This window comes from Zalophus californianus, chromosome 11 (genome assembly GCF_009762305.2).
Source record: "Zalophus californianus isolate mZalCal1 chromosome 11, mZalCal1.pri.v2, whole genome shotgun sequence".
NCBI lineage: Eukaryota > Metazoa > Chordata > Mammalia > Carnivora > Otariidae > Zalophus > Zalophus californianus.
In genome coordinates, this window is record NC_045605.1 from 100,468,160 (window position 1) to 100,485,906 (window position 17,747).

Consider the following 17,747-nt stretch of genomic DNA (forward strand, 5'->3'; position numbering starts at 1 on the left):
TCACACATCTAGCCAGGTCTCAAAGCTAGGTCTGCTGGTTCCCGGCTACTGCACGCCACCCTCATCTGCCCCAAATGGATTGGCCCCACCTATCAGCCTTTTACATAAGAGGAATGCTTGCTGGGCTGGGAGCCTCGGACTCTTTGTCTGCTTTACAAGGGAAGCACTACCGGTTTCAGGTCTCCAACAGGAGAAACAGAACACTCACACAGCACAGGGGAGAGTGGGGCAGAGGTTAGGACCCCAGGGCATTTAGGTCAGAGTCCAGGCTGTCTTCCAAGTGAGGGTGATCACCCACCCCACATTTAACTGCTTGAAGGTGCAGATTTTTTAACTATCAAATGGGTACAATGGGACCTGTTTCCAAAGGGTCACTTTGAGGATTAGCTGAGCTGAGCAATTCCTGAAAAGTTTGTCAACTAGGGAGCACGTTTTGGGTCTCTGCAGTTTTCATCAGGACCCATGAAGGCGAAAGAACTTCGGTTGCCTAGAGCTGAGAAGCTACACCCAAGCTTCCTCACCCCTGGCTCCCAAGGGTCTTGGGGCTGAATTCTGGCCCAGCCCACAAGGCCCGAGCGTGAGCGGTCCGTCCCATCCTCGTTTACGGGAACTCACATCAGCGATCAATCATCCTTAATTTGTAACTGGGCAGTGTCCTGGGCCAGCCAATAGCCAAGACTGACCCCACCACACATCCCACCTCCCTGACCCTGTGGGACTATCCACCCAGTCTGCACTGAAGCCGTCCAGCGACCAGGAGTTTGGAGCAGGTTTGGTGATGGGGTGGGGGTTTGGGGAGTGGGGCGTCCCCAGTCTCCTTCTTTCCCTCCCCCCGTTTCCTGCCCCCTTTTTATCTCTGAACTTTCTTTGGGCTTGCTTCCACTGAAGACCTCTGTCCTACCCACCCCCCGCGCCCCTCTTCCCTGGGTGCCCCCCCGCTTCGGCCTGAGCTGTGGTGCCCAGCCCCCTCTGGACCTCCCCTGCCCCCCCTGCCTCTTGGCGTCATTGTTAGGCTGAAGCAGGACTCTCTGGATGGAACAGATGTACGGAGACCCGGGCTTCGGAGGGGGGAAGGAAGGGCCAGCGGGTGCCGGGAAAGGGAAGCGGTTCGGGGAAAACAAAACAGGGGGAGGAGCTTGGGAGAAGGTGGCCCGGGGGGAGGAGGGGAAGGGGGAGGGAATTCGCGCAACGGGGCTAAGTCCCTGGAATGGAATGGGGGCGGGCCCAGGGTGGTGGCTGGAGGGGGGAGTGGAGTGGAGGCCCCCAGGGCCCCAGGGCTCGGCGCTGACAACTTTGCTGTGTGGCTCCGCAGGTCCGGGCTGACGCCGCCGCCCAGATGGCCTCCAGGCTGACCCCGCTGACCCTCCTGCTGCTGTTGCTGCTGGCTGGGGTGAGTGGCCACTTCGAGGGGGCGGGGGGCTGAGGATTAACTGTTCTGGACCCGGAGAATGAGGAGAGCGCCTCTTGGGATCGGCAAGTGTGGTCCTTGCACCGGGGTTCGGAGAGAGCGAGGCAAGAGCCGGGTTCTAATCCCGGCCCGCTGCCGGACAGTTGGGTGGCCTTGAGCAAGTCCCTTCTCCGAGCCTACCTGTGCTGGTTTATAAAGTGGAGAATAGGAGAGAGCCAGGAGATGGACAGTATTTTGTGATCTAAGAGCAAGGGGTTGTGGCCGAGCTGTGGGGTGGGGCCCTGGCTGCTGAGACACAGGCCCTTCCCGAGCAGCGCCTGTCAAAACGCCAAGAGAGGCTGCCGACACCCCTGGGTCTGGGTGGGGGCCGATCGCGGTGAGAGGTCCCAGGGGCATGGGAGTCAGGAGGAAGGTGGACACCTGCTTTGGCCTGTCTGTTCAGGATCGTGTGCGGAAGTTGGCCCGGGTAGTGCCCTTAGAGAATCTGTAGGTGCTCCCATGATGAGCAAGGGATCTAGAATCAGAGTCAGATCATCAGCTTCGGTGAGACCCTGGGCTAGTTACTATCTCAGCATCGGTTTCTTTTATCAGTGAAATGGGATAATATGCTTTCTCAACCCAGAAACCATGACATTTGGAGCTGGATAATTCATTATGAGGAGCTATCCTGTGTATCGTAGGATGTTTTGCCCTATCCTGGTTTCTACCCATGAGATGCCAGTAACATCTCTGCCCTACCCCCAACCCCCTTCCCTCCCCTAGGATAACCAAAAATGCCTCCAGACATTGCCAAAAGTCCTCGGGGATTAAAATTGTCTCTGACTGAGAGCCACTGGTCTATACTATTTCTTCCTCCTTCCTTCCTTCCTCCCATCCCCTTCTGACTCACTCCCCTTTCCTTCCTTCCTTCCTTCCTTCCTCCCTTCCTCCCTTCCTCCCTCCCTCCCTTCTTTCCTTCCTTCCTTCCTTCCTTCCTTCCTTCCTTCCTTCCTTCCTTTCTTCCTTCCTTCCTTCCTTCCTTCCTTCCTTCCTTCCTTCCTTCCTTCCTTCCTTCCAGAATGCTGATGGTTTTCTATACCCACCTTCTCCCAATGGTTCTAATGGCTTTGCAACCCACAATTGGAAAAACCACTGTTCTCGTGCAGAGGTCACAAGCTCAAATATCTCTCCTGGCCTGGCAGGTGAGCCAAGACAGACAGGTACTTAAAGAAATTCCAAGAACATAGGTAAATGGCAATGGACCCTCAGCCCCAAAGTTTGGGAAACAGCTGCCCTTATGGCAGTGATTCCTCAGTGATAACAGAGTCCCTGCTGGCTCCTTACCTCTGCCTCCACCCCCACTGGCTCCTGCCTTGCCCCTTCTCCGGAGGAACTAGTGGGTGGCAGCTTCAGGGCGGGTCCCTCACCCACCAGGCTTTCCCAGGAATCATTCTCTGGTACAGGACATTTTCCACATCCCCACCTTCCCTTCCTGCTTTGAGGGTTTGAGGGGACTGTGTTTCATGGTAGGAAAAATGAAACTCAGTATCTTGAACCACAGGTTAGAGCCTCCTCAAATCTGAATGTTACTAGCCCCAAATCCACGGCAGACAGCTGGCAAGAGGAAAGCGAAGGACAGATCTTGGAGGGAGAGATCACCACGGTTGAACACACCGTGGGCCCTTCCACCTTGTCGACAAGCAACTCGACCATCGTAACAACAAATGCCACTCTTGGAGCCACCACTGAGCCCTTCATCTGGTCCACCGTTCCGCCCATCCTGCCCACTACTGGGCCCTTCTGCCCAGAGCCTGACACTTCCTGCTCTGACTTGGAGACTCCTTGGGCAGAGTCCAAGTTGAGGGAGGCTTTGATAGACTTCTCTGTGAAGCTCTACCATGCCTTCTCAGCGACGAAGAAGGCAGAGACCAACATAGCCTTTTCTCCATTCAGCATTGCCAGCCTCCTAACCCAGGTCCTGCTTGGTAAGAACCTAAGTTCTCTCCAAGTTGTATGTTGGACCCTCCCATGAGGGTCCCCAACCCAGATGCCTACAAAGCCATGCCTTGGGGAGAAGGCTATAAAACTGGGCTACGTTTGGGGGGAGGGTGAGCATTCATTTATTCCCTCACTTAACAGTGATTTAACGGGCACCATTGCTCACAAACCCCCACGGACTACACAGGAACATAGAAAACAGGGTCCTGGTCCCCAGCCATGTGTCAGGGTAAGGCAACAAGGAAGATGAAACCATAAGCGAAAGACAGAGGGTAGAATCCTGTAATGCTGCTTACTGGCTGTGTGATCTTGGCAGGTTACTCAACTTCTCTGAGGCTGAGTCCTCAGGTGTGAAATGGAGATGGTTGTACTTACTTCAAAAAAAAGAAAGTGGAGAGTTTAGTGCCTGGCTTAGAGGGAGGTCAAAAAAATGTTAATCCCCTGCCTTCCTGAGAGATGTCGTTAAGTCCCATGGGATAAACCTCTACCTACACTCTCCAGTTAGGACAACCAAAACTGCCAGATGTCCCCTGGGAGGCACATTTCAGTTGATTGGCTTTGGCAAATTTCTTTATCGCCCAGAATGTATGCCTTGAATCTTGTCTCCCTTCTCCACTTAACTCTGTGATGATCTTGAGTAGAGTAGATCACTTAATCTCTTAAGCTTCAGTTTGCTTGTCTGTAGATAGGGAGAGTAATTACCCTTCTGTGAAAGGGGTTATTGTGGAGATTCAGTGAGCTAATATGGGAGGATCACTTGTGATGCCTGGAGCCAAGTAAGTGCTCCCGTAAATTTTGTCTATTGCCGCATGGTAGATGGGCACAATAAATATTTATTAATGAATAACTGAAAGGGTATTGAGCATCTATCTCCTTTTATGATCCTCTGATTTCTCCTCTTGATAGTGAGCTAGAGTCCCTGCCTAGACGGTAACCCTTTGTAAACCCTAACCAACTAAATCATCGCTCATGTGGAACAGGCAATGATGGGACTGGGCTTTCCGTGATGTGTGGGGTTAAAATTAGGTAGGAAACAGAGAGGATTCAAAGCCCTGGAAAAATCTAACTGATGATTCATAATTCCCCCACCCCTTTCGTTCTGACGTATGGATTGTCTTCGGACACCCATCGTCCCAGCTCCGATGCTTTGTGATCCGCTCCGTAGCCCCCACTCACCCGACCCATTCCAGCCTGCTCCCTCAATCCTGGTCCTGCATGGCAGGCGTCACATCCTGTCCACCCCCCCCCCCGCCCTGCCCCTGTAGTTTTTCTTCATTTCTGCCCTGTGTTGCAGGGGCTGGGAACAGCACCAAGAGAAACCTGGAGAGCCTCCTCTCCTACCCCGAGGACTTTGCCTGTGTCCACCAGGCCCTAAAGGCTTTCACATCCAAAGGCTTCACCACAGTCTCTCAGATCTTCCACAGCCCAGGTGAGCACCCTGGGAAAGGGCAACAGCTGCCCAGCAGGATTTTGGGAGGATTCTGAGGAGGACCCGACCCTGGGGAAAGAGGACAGAGGGGATGTTAGAGCATCAGGGATGGACAGCAGAGCACGTAAGGACCTCAGCAGGAATGTCCTTTGGCTCCAGGAGCTGGATGGTTCATCTGGTGAGACCTTGGGCAAGTCATTTCCATTCCTCAGCTCTGGTTAGAATAAGAATGTCCCTCCTCATTCATTCATAGATAAAACCAGAGAGCTCAAGATAAACAATGTTCGTTAACGTGGGTCAGGGGAATCCTGAGGCTTCTAGTTTTTTGTACTTTCGTGTTCTGTGAATTTGTGGTCATTTACACATATTGCATTATTAAGTACGTAATAGATTAATAAGTTTCCGAAATGACCTGATACACTTATTTTCAAATTTTCTTCCCCAGAGCCCTGGGGTTCTCTGTTGAACTGCTTCAGGAGTCATGGTGGGAGTTGAGGGGGATCAGGGAGGCTGAGTGGGGTGCGGGGGTACGACTTCCTGTGGGAAGCAGATGGAACCAGGTGGGCTCTGAGCCCTCACCCAGCCTCAACCAGAGCCCTTCTAGCCCTGGGCTTCAGATATGACTGTTTCAGGACAGTTCTGCTCCTTAAAAAGGTTTGAAAGCTACAGATCTAGTCTGCCCCCTTTCTTTATTTTATTTATTTTTTAAGGTTTTATTTATTTGTCAGAGAGAGAGAGTGCGCACAAGCAGGAGGACCAGCAGGCTGAGGGAGAAGCAGGCTCCCTGCTGAGCAAGGAGCCCGATGTGGGACTTGATCCCAGGACCCTGGGATCATGAACTGAGTCGAAGGTAGACACTTAACCAACTGAGCCACCCAGGCGTCCCTGCCCCCCTTCTTTAAAGGGAAAAATTTTTTCCTGTTTTTTTTTTTTTTTTTTTAACTCTAAAAGCAATATTCATTCATTGTAGAAAACAGAAAACGGATGCCTGGGTGGCTCAGTCGGTTAAGCGGCTGCCTTCAGCTCAGGTCATGATCCCAGGGTCCTGGGATCAAGTCCCACATCGGGCTCCTTGCTCCTCGGGGAGCCTACTTCTCCCTCTGCCTTCTGGTCCTCCTGCTTGTGCTCTCTCTGTCTCTGACAAATAAATAAATAAAACCTTAAAAAAAAAAAAAAAAAGAAAAAAAACCCCCAGAAAACACAGGGAAGCAAAAGAAGGAGAAGGAGAAGAAGAAACAAAGGAAACTCACCAGCCCATTCTCTTAATAAAAAAACACCCTCTTTTAGAGATGGGAAAAATCTGTGTCGGAGGTGTTCAAGAAACACTGCATTTACTTATTGGTTCTAAATCACACCTAATCCTCTGTCTTGCTAGATTGGTAGAAAATACAACTGCATTCAATATTATCTGTGTAGTTCAGGAAAAATTTCTCTTTCAAACACTGTGTCCTTTAGTGGACTTGACCTTTGGAGAACAAAAGCCAGGACGTCTTGCCATGCACTTCCACTGAGGCTGAGAAGCAGAGTGGGTTCCCTGCTGAATTAAGGGAAGAAACAAGGGAAGACACTGGCAGATGGAAGTTAGTATCTCAGAGAGTTATTTAGCCAAGCCACAGATGCATGGCCAGAAAAGGAAGCCAGGGCCTGGGAGGGGTCCTGCCTTAAGTCCAGGGCTTGCCCTCTGGGGGCCACAGTTGCCGTATCTGTCAGAGGAGTGGGCTGGACCCCAGCTCCAACCTGCTGTGCTTGCTGCAGCAAGCTGAAAGCAATAGGAAACACGCTTCCTCCCAAAGCCTACTCTTAGAAGGGAGAGGATGTTCGGGGGACTCATGCCTCCCTCTCTCCACCTGCCCCCTTCCCCCAGACCTGGTCATAAGGGACAGCTTTGTGAATGCCTCTCAGAGCCTGTATGGCAGCAGCCCCAGAGTCCTGGGAAATGACAGTGATGTCAATACGGAGCTCATCAATGCCTGGGTGGCAGAGAAGACCAACCACAAGATCACACAGCTGCTGGAAAGTCTGCCCTCTGACACCCGCCTTGTCCTCCTCAACGCCGTCTACCTGAGTGGTAAGGGAGCCCTGGACCCAGTGGTCTTTCCATCCCGGGTCCTTTCTCTCCTCCGGGCTTCAAAACCCACACAACCCCGAGTTCCACAACTGGGTCCCACTAAGCCCACCCCACCGCTTGCCAATGCAGCTTTTCGTTCCTCTTCATCCTTTCTCACCTGCATGAGAGTAACCCTCCTTCCCCTCCCCGCTAGCCAAGTGGAAGACAACATTTGATCCGAAAAGAACCTCGATGGAGCCCTTTTACCTCAAGTCCTCTGTGATAAAAGCGTTGATGATGAACAGCAAGAAATACCCGGTGGCCCATTTCACTGACCCGACCTTGAAGGCCAAGGTATGTACTTGGCCCTTCCCACTCTTGTTTCAGAGCCTCTGGCGGGTCCTGATGTCTTTCCTGCTGTGGCCCCATCAATTTGGGGGTATGCCCTTATGAATTCATCATTTCCGCTCCTTCCATCTCTATTTCTACCCTATCTCTTCTGCTTCTCCCCTCTCTAGCTTGGCCGAGGCAGGCATTGTTTATTTTAGGCTGGAAAGCCGGATTCTAAAGTTTCTTCATCTCAACTGCGTCAAATGGCAAAAAGTGAGTCTGTTCATCGGTGTCTCTTTCCTGTCTAACCCACCAGGAGCTCCTGGTGGCTTAGTAAGTCCTGTGTGTATGTGTGTGCCCACGAACAGCATGTGTACATAGGTGTACACGTGTCTGGGTAGGTGTAGACATGTGTGCATGGATGTGGTAGGTGTAGACATGTATGTGTGCATGTGGTAGGTGTAGACGTGTGTGCATGGATGTGGTAGGTGTAGACGTGTGTGCGTGTATGTGGTAGGTGTAGACCCGTGTGTGTGCATGTGGGTAGGTGTAGACGTGTGTGCATGGATGTGGTAGGTGTAGACGTGTGTGCATGGATGTGGTAGGTGTAGACGTGTGTGCGTGCATGTGGTAGGTGTAGACCCGTGTGTGTGCATGTGGGTAGGTGTAGACGTGTGTGCATGGATGTGGTAGGTGTAGACGTGTGTGCGTGCATGTGGTAGGTGTAGACGTGTGTGCATGGATGTGGTAGGTGTAGACAGGTGTGCGTGTGGTAAATGGCTTACCCACGTTCCTTCGCAGAAATTGAACAGTAGAATTTCAACGGATGGGGAGGGAGGGAAGATTGACTGTGGAGCCCAGAAGATTCTAATTATTTCTAGATATATCTAGATACTTTTGCCTTGTTAGGACAGCAAGACAGATTTGGGAGATAGAAAACAATGGGAGAATACCCAGTGATTTAGTGCCAGGCTTGTTCAACCATGGGAGGGAGATTTCCCTAACTTTTCCCTCTGCCTGGACCCTTTCTCACTCAGATTTTCACATAACTTGTTCTTTCTGTGCACCTGGGTGTCAGGTCAAAGGTCACCTTGATGGCGAGAACTTCCCCCTTCTTAAAGTAACTCCCTCCTCACCCTGAAACATTGCCCTGGTTGATTATATTCATGGTTCTTTTCATTATCAGAAATTAGGTTGTTTATTTGCTTATTTTATTACAATATTCTTTGTCTCCCTGAAATATTGTCTCTCCCCTCAGGAACAGAAACCTTACCTGCCTTGTTTCCTATCCCCAGGGCCTAGAACAATGCCACATATAATAAGTGCTCATTATAGGTTTGCTGAATAAATGAATGAAATCACTGGAGGGTGGTAAAGGGTATAACCCATTTAGGGGTGTCCAGGAAGGCTTCAGAGAAGAGGTTGCCTCTGACCATTCTTAACCCTTCATGCACCTTTCCACCCACCCATCTATGCCTATCCAATATAGTTGACCACTCATAACTAACAAAACCAGATGGCGTGGGTAAGTTTAATATATTTGATTTTCTTTTTAAGCATGTCAGCTACCCACCAGAGCTGAATTACAACCCTGCTTGGCCATATCTTCCAAGCACCGAAAGGCCACTATGAAATAAAAATTAAATTCGAAGGGTAAATCAGCTTTCCACCAAAATCTTAATATCCTTCTCACATTTAATTATCCTACACCTTTTTGCTTCAAAGCATAAAACTAGTATGTCTGATTCTCTTAAAAATTATAAGCACTATTTTGAATAACAGACACACAGATTACCCTCAATTCACCCTGATGTTAATACTATGGAGTTGCGGTGCCTGGGTGGCTCAGTTACTCATCTGCCTTCAGCTTAGGTTGTGATCCCAGGGTCCTGGGATTGAGCCCTGTGTTGGGTTCCCAGCTCGGCAGGGAGTCTGCCTCTCCCTCTCCCTCTGCCCCTCCCTCTGCTCACGCTCTCGTGCTCTCTCTCTCTCAAAAAGGGAATAAGAAAAATACTACGGAGTTGGTTTACTTTGTCATACCCATACTTAATTCTAAATCTTTCTGGGACTTAAGAGCATTTACCCAACTAAGGAGGTTAGATTTACCAACTCCAGTATGCTAGGGTTTACTGGCTGGAAAAGTCAAGACCACAGCATGGTAATCTTTTGGTGAGAGATTCAAGGTCTGTACACAGGACCTATTGGCACTATTGACATTTTGGGTTAGATAATTCTTTGTTAGGAGGATGATCCTGGGCATTGGGTAGGATTTAGCATCATCCCTGTCTTCTATCCACTAGACACCAGCAGCCCTGTGAGTCCCCTCTCCTCCAGTTTGACAACCAAAATGTCTCTAGACATTGTCAAGTGCCCACTGGGGGCAAATTCACCCGGGGTTGAGAACCCCTATATATTAGACCTATGGGTCCCATACCTGTGTCGTACTTTTGTCTGATCACCAGGTGGAAGTCCTTTTCATGGCAAGCTTGAAAGGTAGGCTAGGATTGGCTTGTCCACAGTCTCAAATGCCATACTGAGGGATTTATACTTAATCTTGCAGGCTGTAAAGAGCCAGCAAAAGTCTTTAAAAGGACCAGGGTGCCTGGCTGGCTTGGTTGGTAGACCACGTGATCCTTGATCTTGGCATTGTGGGTTCGACCTCCACATTGGGTGTAGAGATTACTTAAAAATAAAATCTTTTTTTTTTAAGATTTTATTTATTTATTTGAGAGAGAGAGAGCACACAAGTTGGGAGAAGGGCAGAGGGAGAGGGAGAAGCAGGCTGTCCGCTGAGCAGGGAGCCCAATGCAGGGCTCCATCCCAGGACCCTGGGATCATGACCCGAGCCAAAGGCAGACGCTCAACTGACTGAGCCACCCAGGTGCCCCTGCATGTTACATATTTTATGCACAGCACACTGGAACGGGAAGGAACAAGGCTCAGAGAGATCAAATCACTTGCCTATATTCCATAGCTAGTCAGCCGTAGCGTCAGGGTGTAGTCCTCAGCCTCTGTGATCAGAAAGCCATACTTGTTCCTCTATATCTCACGTGCATGGAGTTAGTCCAACACTGTTCACCCAGCCGGCATCCCCATTTTGTCACCAAGCTTGGGAGCCCAGGTCCAGCTGCGGCTTGTTGCAATAGCACGCATGGTGGCAGCAGACTGAGGATAAGCCTTGGGACGTAGGGGGTGGGATCCAGGAGAGCTGGGGTAGGAAGACGGATAAGGTGCATCTCTTGTTCTCCAGGTGGGGCAGCTGCAGCTCTCCCACAACCTGAGCTTGGTGATCCTGGTGCCCCAGAGCACAAAACACCATCTCGAAGACCTGGAGAAGGCTCTCAACCCCACTGTCTTCAAGGCCATCATGAAGAAGCTGGAGATGAGCAAGTTCCAGCCCACCCTCCTGACGCTGCCCCGCATCAAAGTGAAGAGCAACCAGGACATGCTGATGATCATGGAGAAACTGAGTGAGCCCCTGGCAGCTCAGGATTGCTCCTAGGCCACTGGGTGGGGTGGGGGTGTCCTTAAAAGTGTGGTTTAGCATTCTCTAGAGTATTTTTTTTATAGGGTTATTGGAGCTTAGGTTTTTTTTAAGACTATTTATTTATTTGCCAGAGAGAGAGTTGAGAGAGAGAAAGAGAGAGCACAAGCAGGGGGAGCGGCAGGCAGAGGGAGAGGGAGAAGCAGGCTCCCCGCTCAGCAGGGAGCCCAATGCGGGACTTGATCTTCAGGACCCTGGGATCATGACCCGAGCCCAAGGCAGTCGCTTAACCAACTGAGCCACCCAAGCGCCCCTCTCTAGAGTATTTTAGACACCCATAATATCAGGTCATTCCTCAGTCCTGTGAGTTAGAGGGGCAGATGCTATTATCCCTTTGGATCATTGAGGAAAGTGAGACTCGAAGTTTACCAGACTTACCCAAGGTCCCTTGAGCTAGGTAGAAGTGAGCAAGAACACCAGCCCAGGTCTTCAGCTTGACTATTTCCACTGTGGTTCATTGTGACAAAGACACTAGGACAGGTGGCCAGGGTGGGTCATAGACGCTCCTTCCCTGGGGACCTTTCATAGCACTCAACCACCCCATGGATTATGCAAGAAGCTATCTGGATAATGCAGTCTGGGCACTTCTGAGTTTGGAGGAGGCAACACTCTATTACCTAACCTTTGGCCTCACTTCCTGATCTTTGACCTCACGTCCAGATATACCACTTCATTTTCTGTTATAAAACTTGACACTCTAATGAGGTGAACTTGTTTCCTAGTATATGACATTACACCCTTGTATATGACCTCATTTGATAACACATGACCTCTTTTTTTTTTTTAAGGATTTTATTTATTTATTTATTTGAGAGAGAGAATGAGAGAGAAAGAGAGCATGAGAGGAGGGAGGGTCAGAGGGAGAAGCAGACTCCCCGCTGAGCAGGAAGCCCGATGCGGGACTCGATCCCGGGACTCCAGGATCATGACCTGAGCCGGAGGCAGTCGCTTAACCAACTGAGCCACCCAGGCGCCCAACACATGACCTCTTTCTGATGCATTACCTCACTTCTAAGGTCCTTGGAAACAAGGACATCATTTTTCAGGGTTCTTTGGGGGGTGGGGCAAGGCCTCTCACCTCTTCAGAGAAGGTGGTGGTTGGAGTGAAGATGGGCTCACTGATGGAGGATGCCATGAACTGTACCAGAAGGCACAATATATAATGTAACAAGCAAGAGAGGAGGACAAAGAGAATATTGGGACTTGGGACCAACCCGGAAAATTTAGGACAAATGTCTCCAGTAGCTGAGGCTTTCATGCTGGTCTTTCTTTTTCTTTTCTTTTCTTTTCTTTTTTTTTTTTTTTTTTTAAGTAATCTCTACACCCAGTGTGGGGCTCGAACTCATGACCCTGAGATCAAGAGTCGCACACTCCACTGACTGAGCCAGGCAGGCGCCCCTCCTGCTCCTCTTTGACTCTTTGTTTTTGTCTGGTTATGCTCTAGAATTCTTTGACTTTTTCTATGACCTCAACCTGTGCGGGCTGACCGAGGACATGGATCTTCAGGTTTCTGCGATGCAGCACCAGACCACGCTGGAGCTGACGGAGTCTGGGGTGGAGGCGGCGGCGGCCTCGGCCATCTCCGTGGCCCGCAATTTGCTGCTCTTCGAAGTGCATCAGCCCTTCCTCTTCCTGCTCTGGGACCAGCGGCACAGGCTCCCTGTCTTCATGGGGCGGGTGTATGACCCCCGGGTCTGAGACCCACAGGGCACCAGGCTAAGGCAAGCCGTCCCCCTCAAGCCATGCTCTTCCAGTGGCAGCCCTGCCTGGACTTGCCCCCCAGCCACCTCCTGCCTCTGGGGCGCCCTGCTCTCCATGTGAAGGGCTCCCTCGGGGTCTGGTGAAGGGACCTACTTCTTCCCTGTGGCTCCCCAAAGCACTTTTTACAGCTTCCTCTGGTTCATGTTCACCAGACTCTACAAATAAAACCCAGCAGACCATGACTTCCTCTCTTACTTACCTTTCCATTTTAGAGGACAAGGCAACCATGACCCCTGTATCAGCTAGTATTGCCGTGTAACAAGTCACTCTAAACTTAGTGGCTTAAAATTTGCTATTTCATGTAAGTCTTGGGATTGGCTGAATGGTCTCTCTGATCTGGTTCGACCCAGCTGACTTTCCCTGGACTTGCTCATGCATCTGTAATAGTTGGGGGATGACTGATCTAGAATGGCTTCAACTGCATATCTCCTGCATCCTTCCATCAGGCTACCCTGCAATGGCAGAGTTCCAAGAAAGGCCTCAGAATGGAGCTGTCTTTTTTTTTTAAAGATTTTATTTATTTATTTATTTATTTATTTATTTATTTATTTGACAGACAGAGAGCACAAGCAGGGGGATAGGCAGGCAGAGGGAGAGGGAGAAGCAGGCTCCCTGCCCAGTAGGGAGGCCTATGCCAGGCTCGATCCCAGGACCCCGGGATCATGACCCAAGCTGAAGGCAGACACTCAGCTGACTAAGCCCCCCGGATGCCTCAGAAAGGAGCAGTGTTTTCCACACCTTTGCTTGCATCAAGTGGATACCATTGTCCCAGCAGCCAGAGCAAGTCCCTTGGCTGGACCTAGAGTTAGAAGGGAAAGGCACTACAAAGTTACAGATGAGGTCATTAATCGGGGGCTATTTGTGCCCTGCATTTTTTTTTTTTTAAAGAGAGAAAGCTTGTGCACTTGCATGCATGCATGCATGTGAGTTGGGGAGGGGCAGGGGCAGAAGGAGAGAGGATTTTTTTTTTAAAGCATTTTTTTTTAAGATTTTATTTATTCATTTGAGATACAGAGCGAGAGAGAGAGAGAGCATGAGGAGGGGGAGAAGCAGAGGGAGAGGGAGAAGCAGGCTCCTTGCTGAGCCAGGAGCCCGATGTGGGGCTTGATTCCAGGACCCTGGGATCATGACCTGAGCTGAAGGCAGACACTTAACCGTCTGGGCCACCCAGGCGCCCCAGGAGAGAGAGAATCTTAAGCTGTCCCCATGCCCAGCACGGAGCCTGATGCAGGGCTCAATCTCACCACCCTGGGATCATGATCTGAGCCAAAACCCAAAGTCAGATGCTTAACTGAGCAACGCAGGCGCCCTGGGGCCCTGCATTTATCGCAGTCCCCCCCACCCCCCCACCGTGTCCCTTATCTGCAACAACTATGACAGTAAGCAGTCATTAACGTTGTTGGGAACTTAACTTGGGCAGCCTGCCACGAGCCTTGCAGGCCTTTGCTCCTCACTACAACGTCATATGGACAACTCGGCAAGGGGAAGTCTTGCTCAAAATCACGCGGTTGGGAAATGGCAGAACTGGGATGTGAAAGCGTGGCTTTGACTCTGAAGTTCAGAGCCACTCTCTTCTAACTCTCTGACCTTCTGTCTGGAAAACTTGACTTTTCTTAAATATCTGATTTGTTCACCGAGTGCCTAGGATTGCGTTCAGGCACGATGCTAAGCAGCAAAAGTGTGAAGATGACTTAACCCTCCTGCCTGCCTTCAAAACCTCCAGCTTGATGGCACAAATGGGAAGATATATTTTATTTTTTTAGTATTTTTTGAAGTTTTATTTGTTTTAGTAATCTCTACACCCAACATGGAGCTCGAACACACAATCTTGAGACCAACAGTCGCACACTCTTCCCATGGAGCCAGCCAGGCACCCCCCGAGTGTTCTTTTCAGCTCTGAAGATGTCTCAATGTGTTCTTCTCATTTCTAGCTTCTGCCCTTCGACTCACCGACGGTCCCTCCAACTTTTAGCCCTTCTACCTTCCTCTCTCCCCTTCTCCCCCTTCTCATCCCATTTTGATCTCGGTCCCCTGTCCCTATTCCCCCGCCGAGGGTGTCTGCACCAGCCCTCTTCCCCTCCTGCCGTTACAGTGTTGTCAAGCCAAGCATGAGACCCAATTTCTGGATGTCGCCTGCTCCACAGAGCTTCATCAGGCATGTGCCCTACAGGAAGATTTGATGTCCCCGCAGGGTCTGAACTTGGGTCAAGCTAGCCCTGCCTGAGCTGTTTCTGGAGGGTGTGTGATTTCCTAAGACCATCAGAGCCACCAGAATGTGTGCTCACATCACCGCTGCCTCCTGCTAGGGACTCAAGCTGCCTGTAGAATCTGGCTTCCCCATCCTCCTCTCAAGGAATACCCTGGTGACAAGGAGAAACTGAGGCACAGACAGGGTGGTAGTGCAAAAACTCAGCTAGCTGGGGCCTGCAGCCAGGCTCACCCGCTCTCACCCTTCAGGCTGGTTCCCCTTGCTATGGCCTGGGGCGGATGTAGCGTGAGGTGATTTGTATGTGAGGGGGTGTTGAAAGTAAAGGCACCTCCTAAATTCAGGAAGATTCCTCCCTCCTTGGGGTGATCTTGACTTGAAGATGGTGCTTAGGAGCGCCTGGGTGGCTCAGTCGTTAAGCGTCTGCCTTCGGCTCAGGTCATGATCCCAGGATCCTGGGATCGAGCCCCACATCGGGCTCCCTGCTCAGTGGGAAGCCTGCTTCTCCCTCTCCCACTCCCCCTGCTTGGGTTCCCTCTCTTGCTGTGTCTGTCTCTGTCAAATAAATAAATAAAATCTTAAAAAAAAGAAGAAGAAGAAGATGGGGCTCAGTGCCCACCTGAGATACGGACAAGCAGAGTCGGGAGTTGGAAAGTGATTCTGACCCACAGGCACAGACCTTTGCCAATTTTTTGGACCTTCCCCACCATGCTGAGAGCCAGGTATTATTCCTGTTTGTGAGATAAGGAAGCTAAAACTCAGAAAGATTAAATAACTATCCAAAGGTCAGTCAGCTGTTAATTGATCCCACGTTCTCTGAATTAAAATTCAGTAGGTAGCTTATTTGACCAGGCTTCCTTCTTTTCTTCCCAAACTAGACTTTAAATCAGATTTCTTTTCTTTTTTTTTTTTTTAAGATTTTTAGAATTTTTAAGTAATCTCTATATCCAACGTGGGACTCGAACCCACAACCCTCAAGGTCGAGAGTCACAAGTTCTATCAACCGAGCCAGCCAGGTGCCCCTTGATCTATATTTTCTTTTCCTTTTTTAAAAAAGATTCATTTATTTATTTTATTTTATTTATTTTTTAAATTTTATTTGTTTATTTGACAGAGAGAGAGAGAGCGAGAGAGGGAACACAAGCAGGGGGAGTGGGAGAGGGAGAAGCAGGCTTCCCGCCGAACAGGGAGCCCGACCCGGGGCTTGATCCCAGGACCCTGGGATCATGACCTGAGCCGAAGGCAGATGCTTAATGACTGAGCCACCCAGGCGCACCTCATTTATTTATTTTAGAGATAAAAAGCATGTGTGTGCGCGCACCACCACACACGCGCGCGCGCGCGCGCGCGCGCGCACACACACACACACACACACACACACGCAGGTGGGGGAGGGGCAGAGGGAAAGAACCTCAAGCAGACTCCCCACTGAATGCAGAGCCCAATGCGGGGCTCAATCCCATGACCCATGAGATCATGACCTGAGCCAAAACCAAGAGTCCAATGCTCTACCGACTGAGCCACCCAGGCACCCCCTGATCTGTATTTTCTCATGCTCTGCACCATGTGTCCCCATGAAACCTATTAAAGCGCCTTACCCTAAAACATACACACACACACACACACAAATAAGCAAAAGAAACAATTGAATGACTGAATGAATGAATCCCCACATCCTGGTAGCAAGAAAAGAGTAGAAAATCTAAATTTGGAAGTGGAGAGAATTGAAATATTTCTGTTCTGAGGCTTTTCTTATAAAAGAGCATGTGTCAGTTTTTTAAGGTTTGTTTATTTTTTTTTCAAAGATGTTATTTATTTGACACAGAGAGAGAGCACAAGCGGGGGTAGCAGCAGAGGGAGAGAGTGAAGCAGACTCCCCACCCAGCAGGGAGCCCCATGCGGGGTTTGATCCCAGGATCCTGGGATCATGACCCAAGCCAAAGGCAGACGCTTAACCACCTGAGCCACCCACGTGCCCCAAAGTTTTGTTTGTTTAAAATGATACACATTTATAAGTCATTGAGTCAGTGTGGGCCCTACAGTTTTAAGGTGGCCTTGGTTATGTGCCTACTGCAGTCAGCTGGGGACTTAGCTGGAAGGTCCGATGACGCTTAGCTTTGCTGAGCTCATAGAGGCTCTTTCACGTGTCTTGAATCTTGGCTGAGATGGATCCGCTGACCAGCTCTGCTCCATGAGGACTCTCATCTATCAGGAGGCTAGTCTGCACTTACTCGTGGAGGCTGTAGGGGTCTAAGCGTGTGAGCAGAAGCACACAAGTTCTCTTGAGTCGGAAGCTAGGAAGTAATACAACATCACACCTGCCTCGTTGGAGATCAGCTCAGAATCAAAGTGTAGGGAAAAAGTCTCCACTTCCTGGAAGACCTGCAAAGTCACTCTGCGAAGACCATGGATATAAGAAAGCATGAATCACTGTGGCCGTTTTCCCAATCTACAGTAGTGGTCTTACATATTTGGAGAGAAACTATTAGCAACTTTCCCAAGCAACTTGCTGCTCTGAGATTTTCCTTAAAGAATCAAGGACTTTTTGTCTATATCATTATAATTTCAGAAATGATTTATTATGTGAAGTTTCAAGGTGCTTACATATAGTTTTCCTCTTGCTGCCCTCAGTATGGCATAGTCAACAAGTTCTGGCCCCTGCACTTACACATGTCACTTGAGAAAGACAGACAGAAGGTCATAAACACATAGTCATACACACATTTGGGACCCCCACGCTCACCCTGCCCTGCTGGCCTATTGTATAGACAAAGTTCTGCATGTCAGCCCACCTGGTTCCAAAGACCTGCTTCTTTTCCCAATTACACAACCCTCCTCCACACATGGGTTTGATTGAAGACAGTCTAAGAAAGGACCCTGAAAGTGGGATTAGGGTTTCATTGCAGTTAGCCCTTGTCACCACATGGTGGCGCTGTTGAAACTTTGTCCTGCATAGCCTTTTGGACACCGATTTCCTGCGAGGTTCCGGATGCTTTCACAGCCAACGTGGGGATTTAAACTTCCATTGTAAAGTATACGGTTTAT

The 17,747-nt window shown here is 49.9% G+C and overlaps 1 protein-coding gene across 2 annotated transcripts; it reads left to right on the forward strand.

Annotated features, from left to right (window-relative positions):
• The first annotated feature begins 657 nt into the window (after positions 1 to 657).
• On the forward strand, positions 658 to 12,678 carry SERPING1 (serpin family G member 1). Of its 2 annotated transcripts, XM_027580133.1 has the most exons (8): positions 658 to 770; positions 1,313 to 1,390; positions 2,949 to 3,372; positions 4,680 to 4,814; positions 6,679 to 6,882; positions 7,076 to 7,215; positions 10,442 to 10,661; positions 12,180 to 12,678. In XM_027580133.1, the coding sequence occupies exons 2-8, from the start codon at positions 1,337 to 1,339 to the stop codon at positions 12,431 to 12,433; spliced, it is 1,431 nt and encodes a 476-aa protein (XP_027435934.1). In that variant the 5' UTR covers positions 658 to 770; positions 1,313 to 1,336; the 3' UTR covers positions 12,434 to 12,678. The 2 variants fall into 2 exon arrangements, with proteins under 2 accessions (XP_027435934.1, XP_027435935.1); XM_027580134.1 differs by lacking the exon at positions 658 to 770 and having other exon boundaries at positions 1,222 to 1,390.
• Positions 12,679 to 17,747: the final 5,069 nt, after the last annotated feature.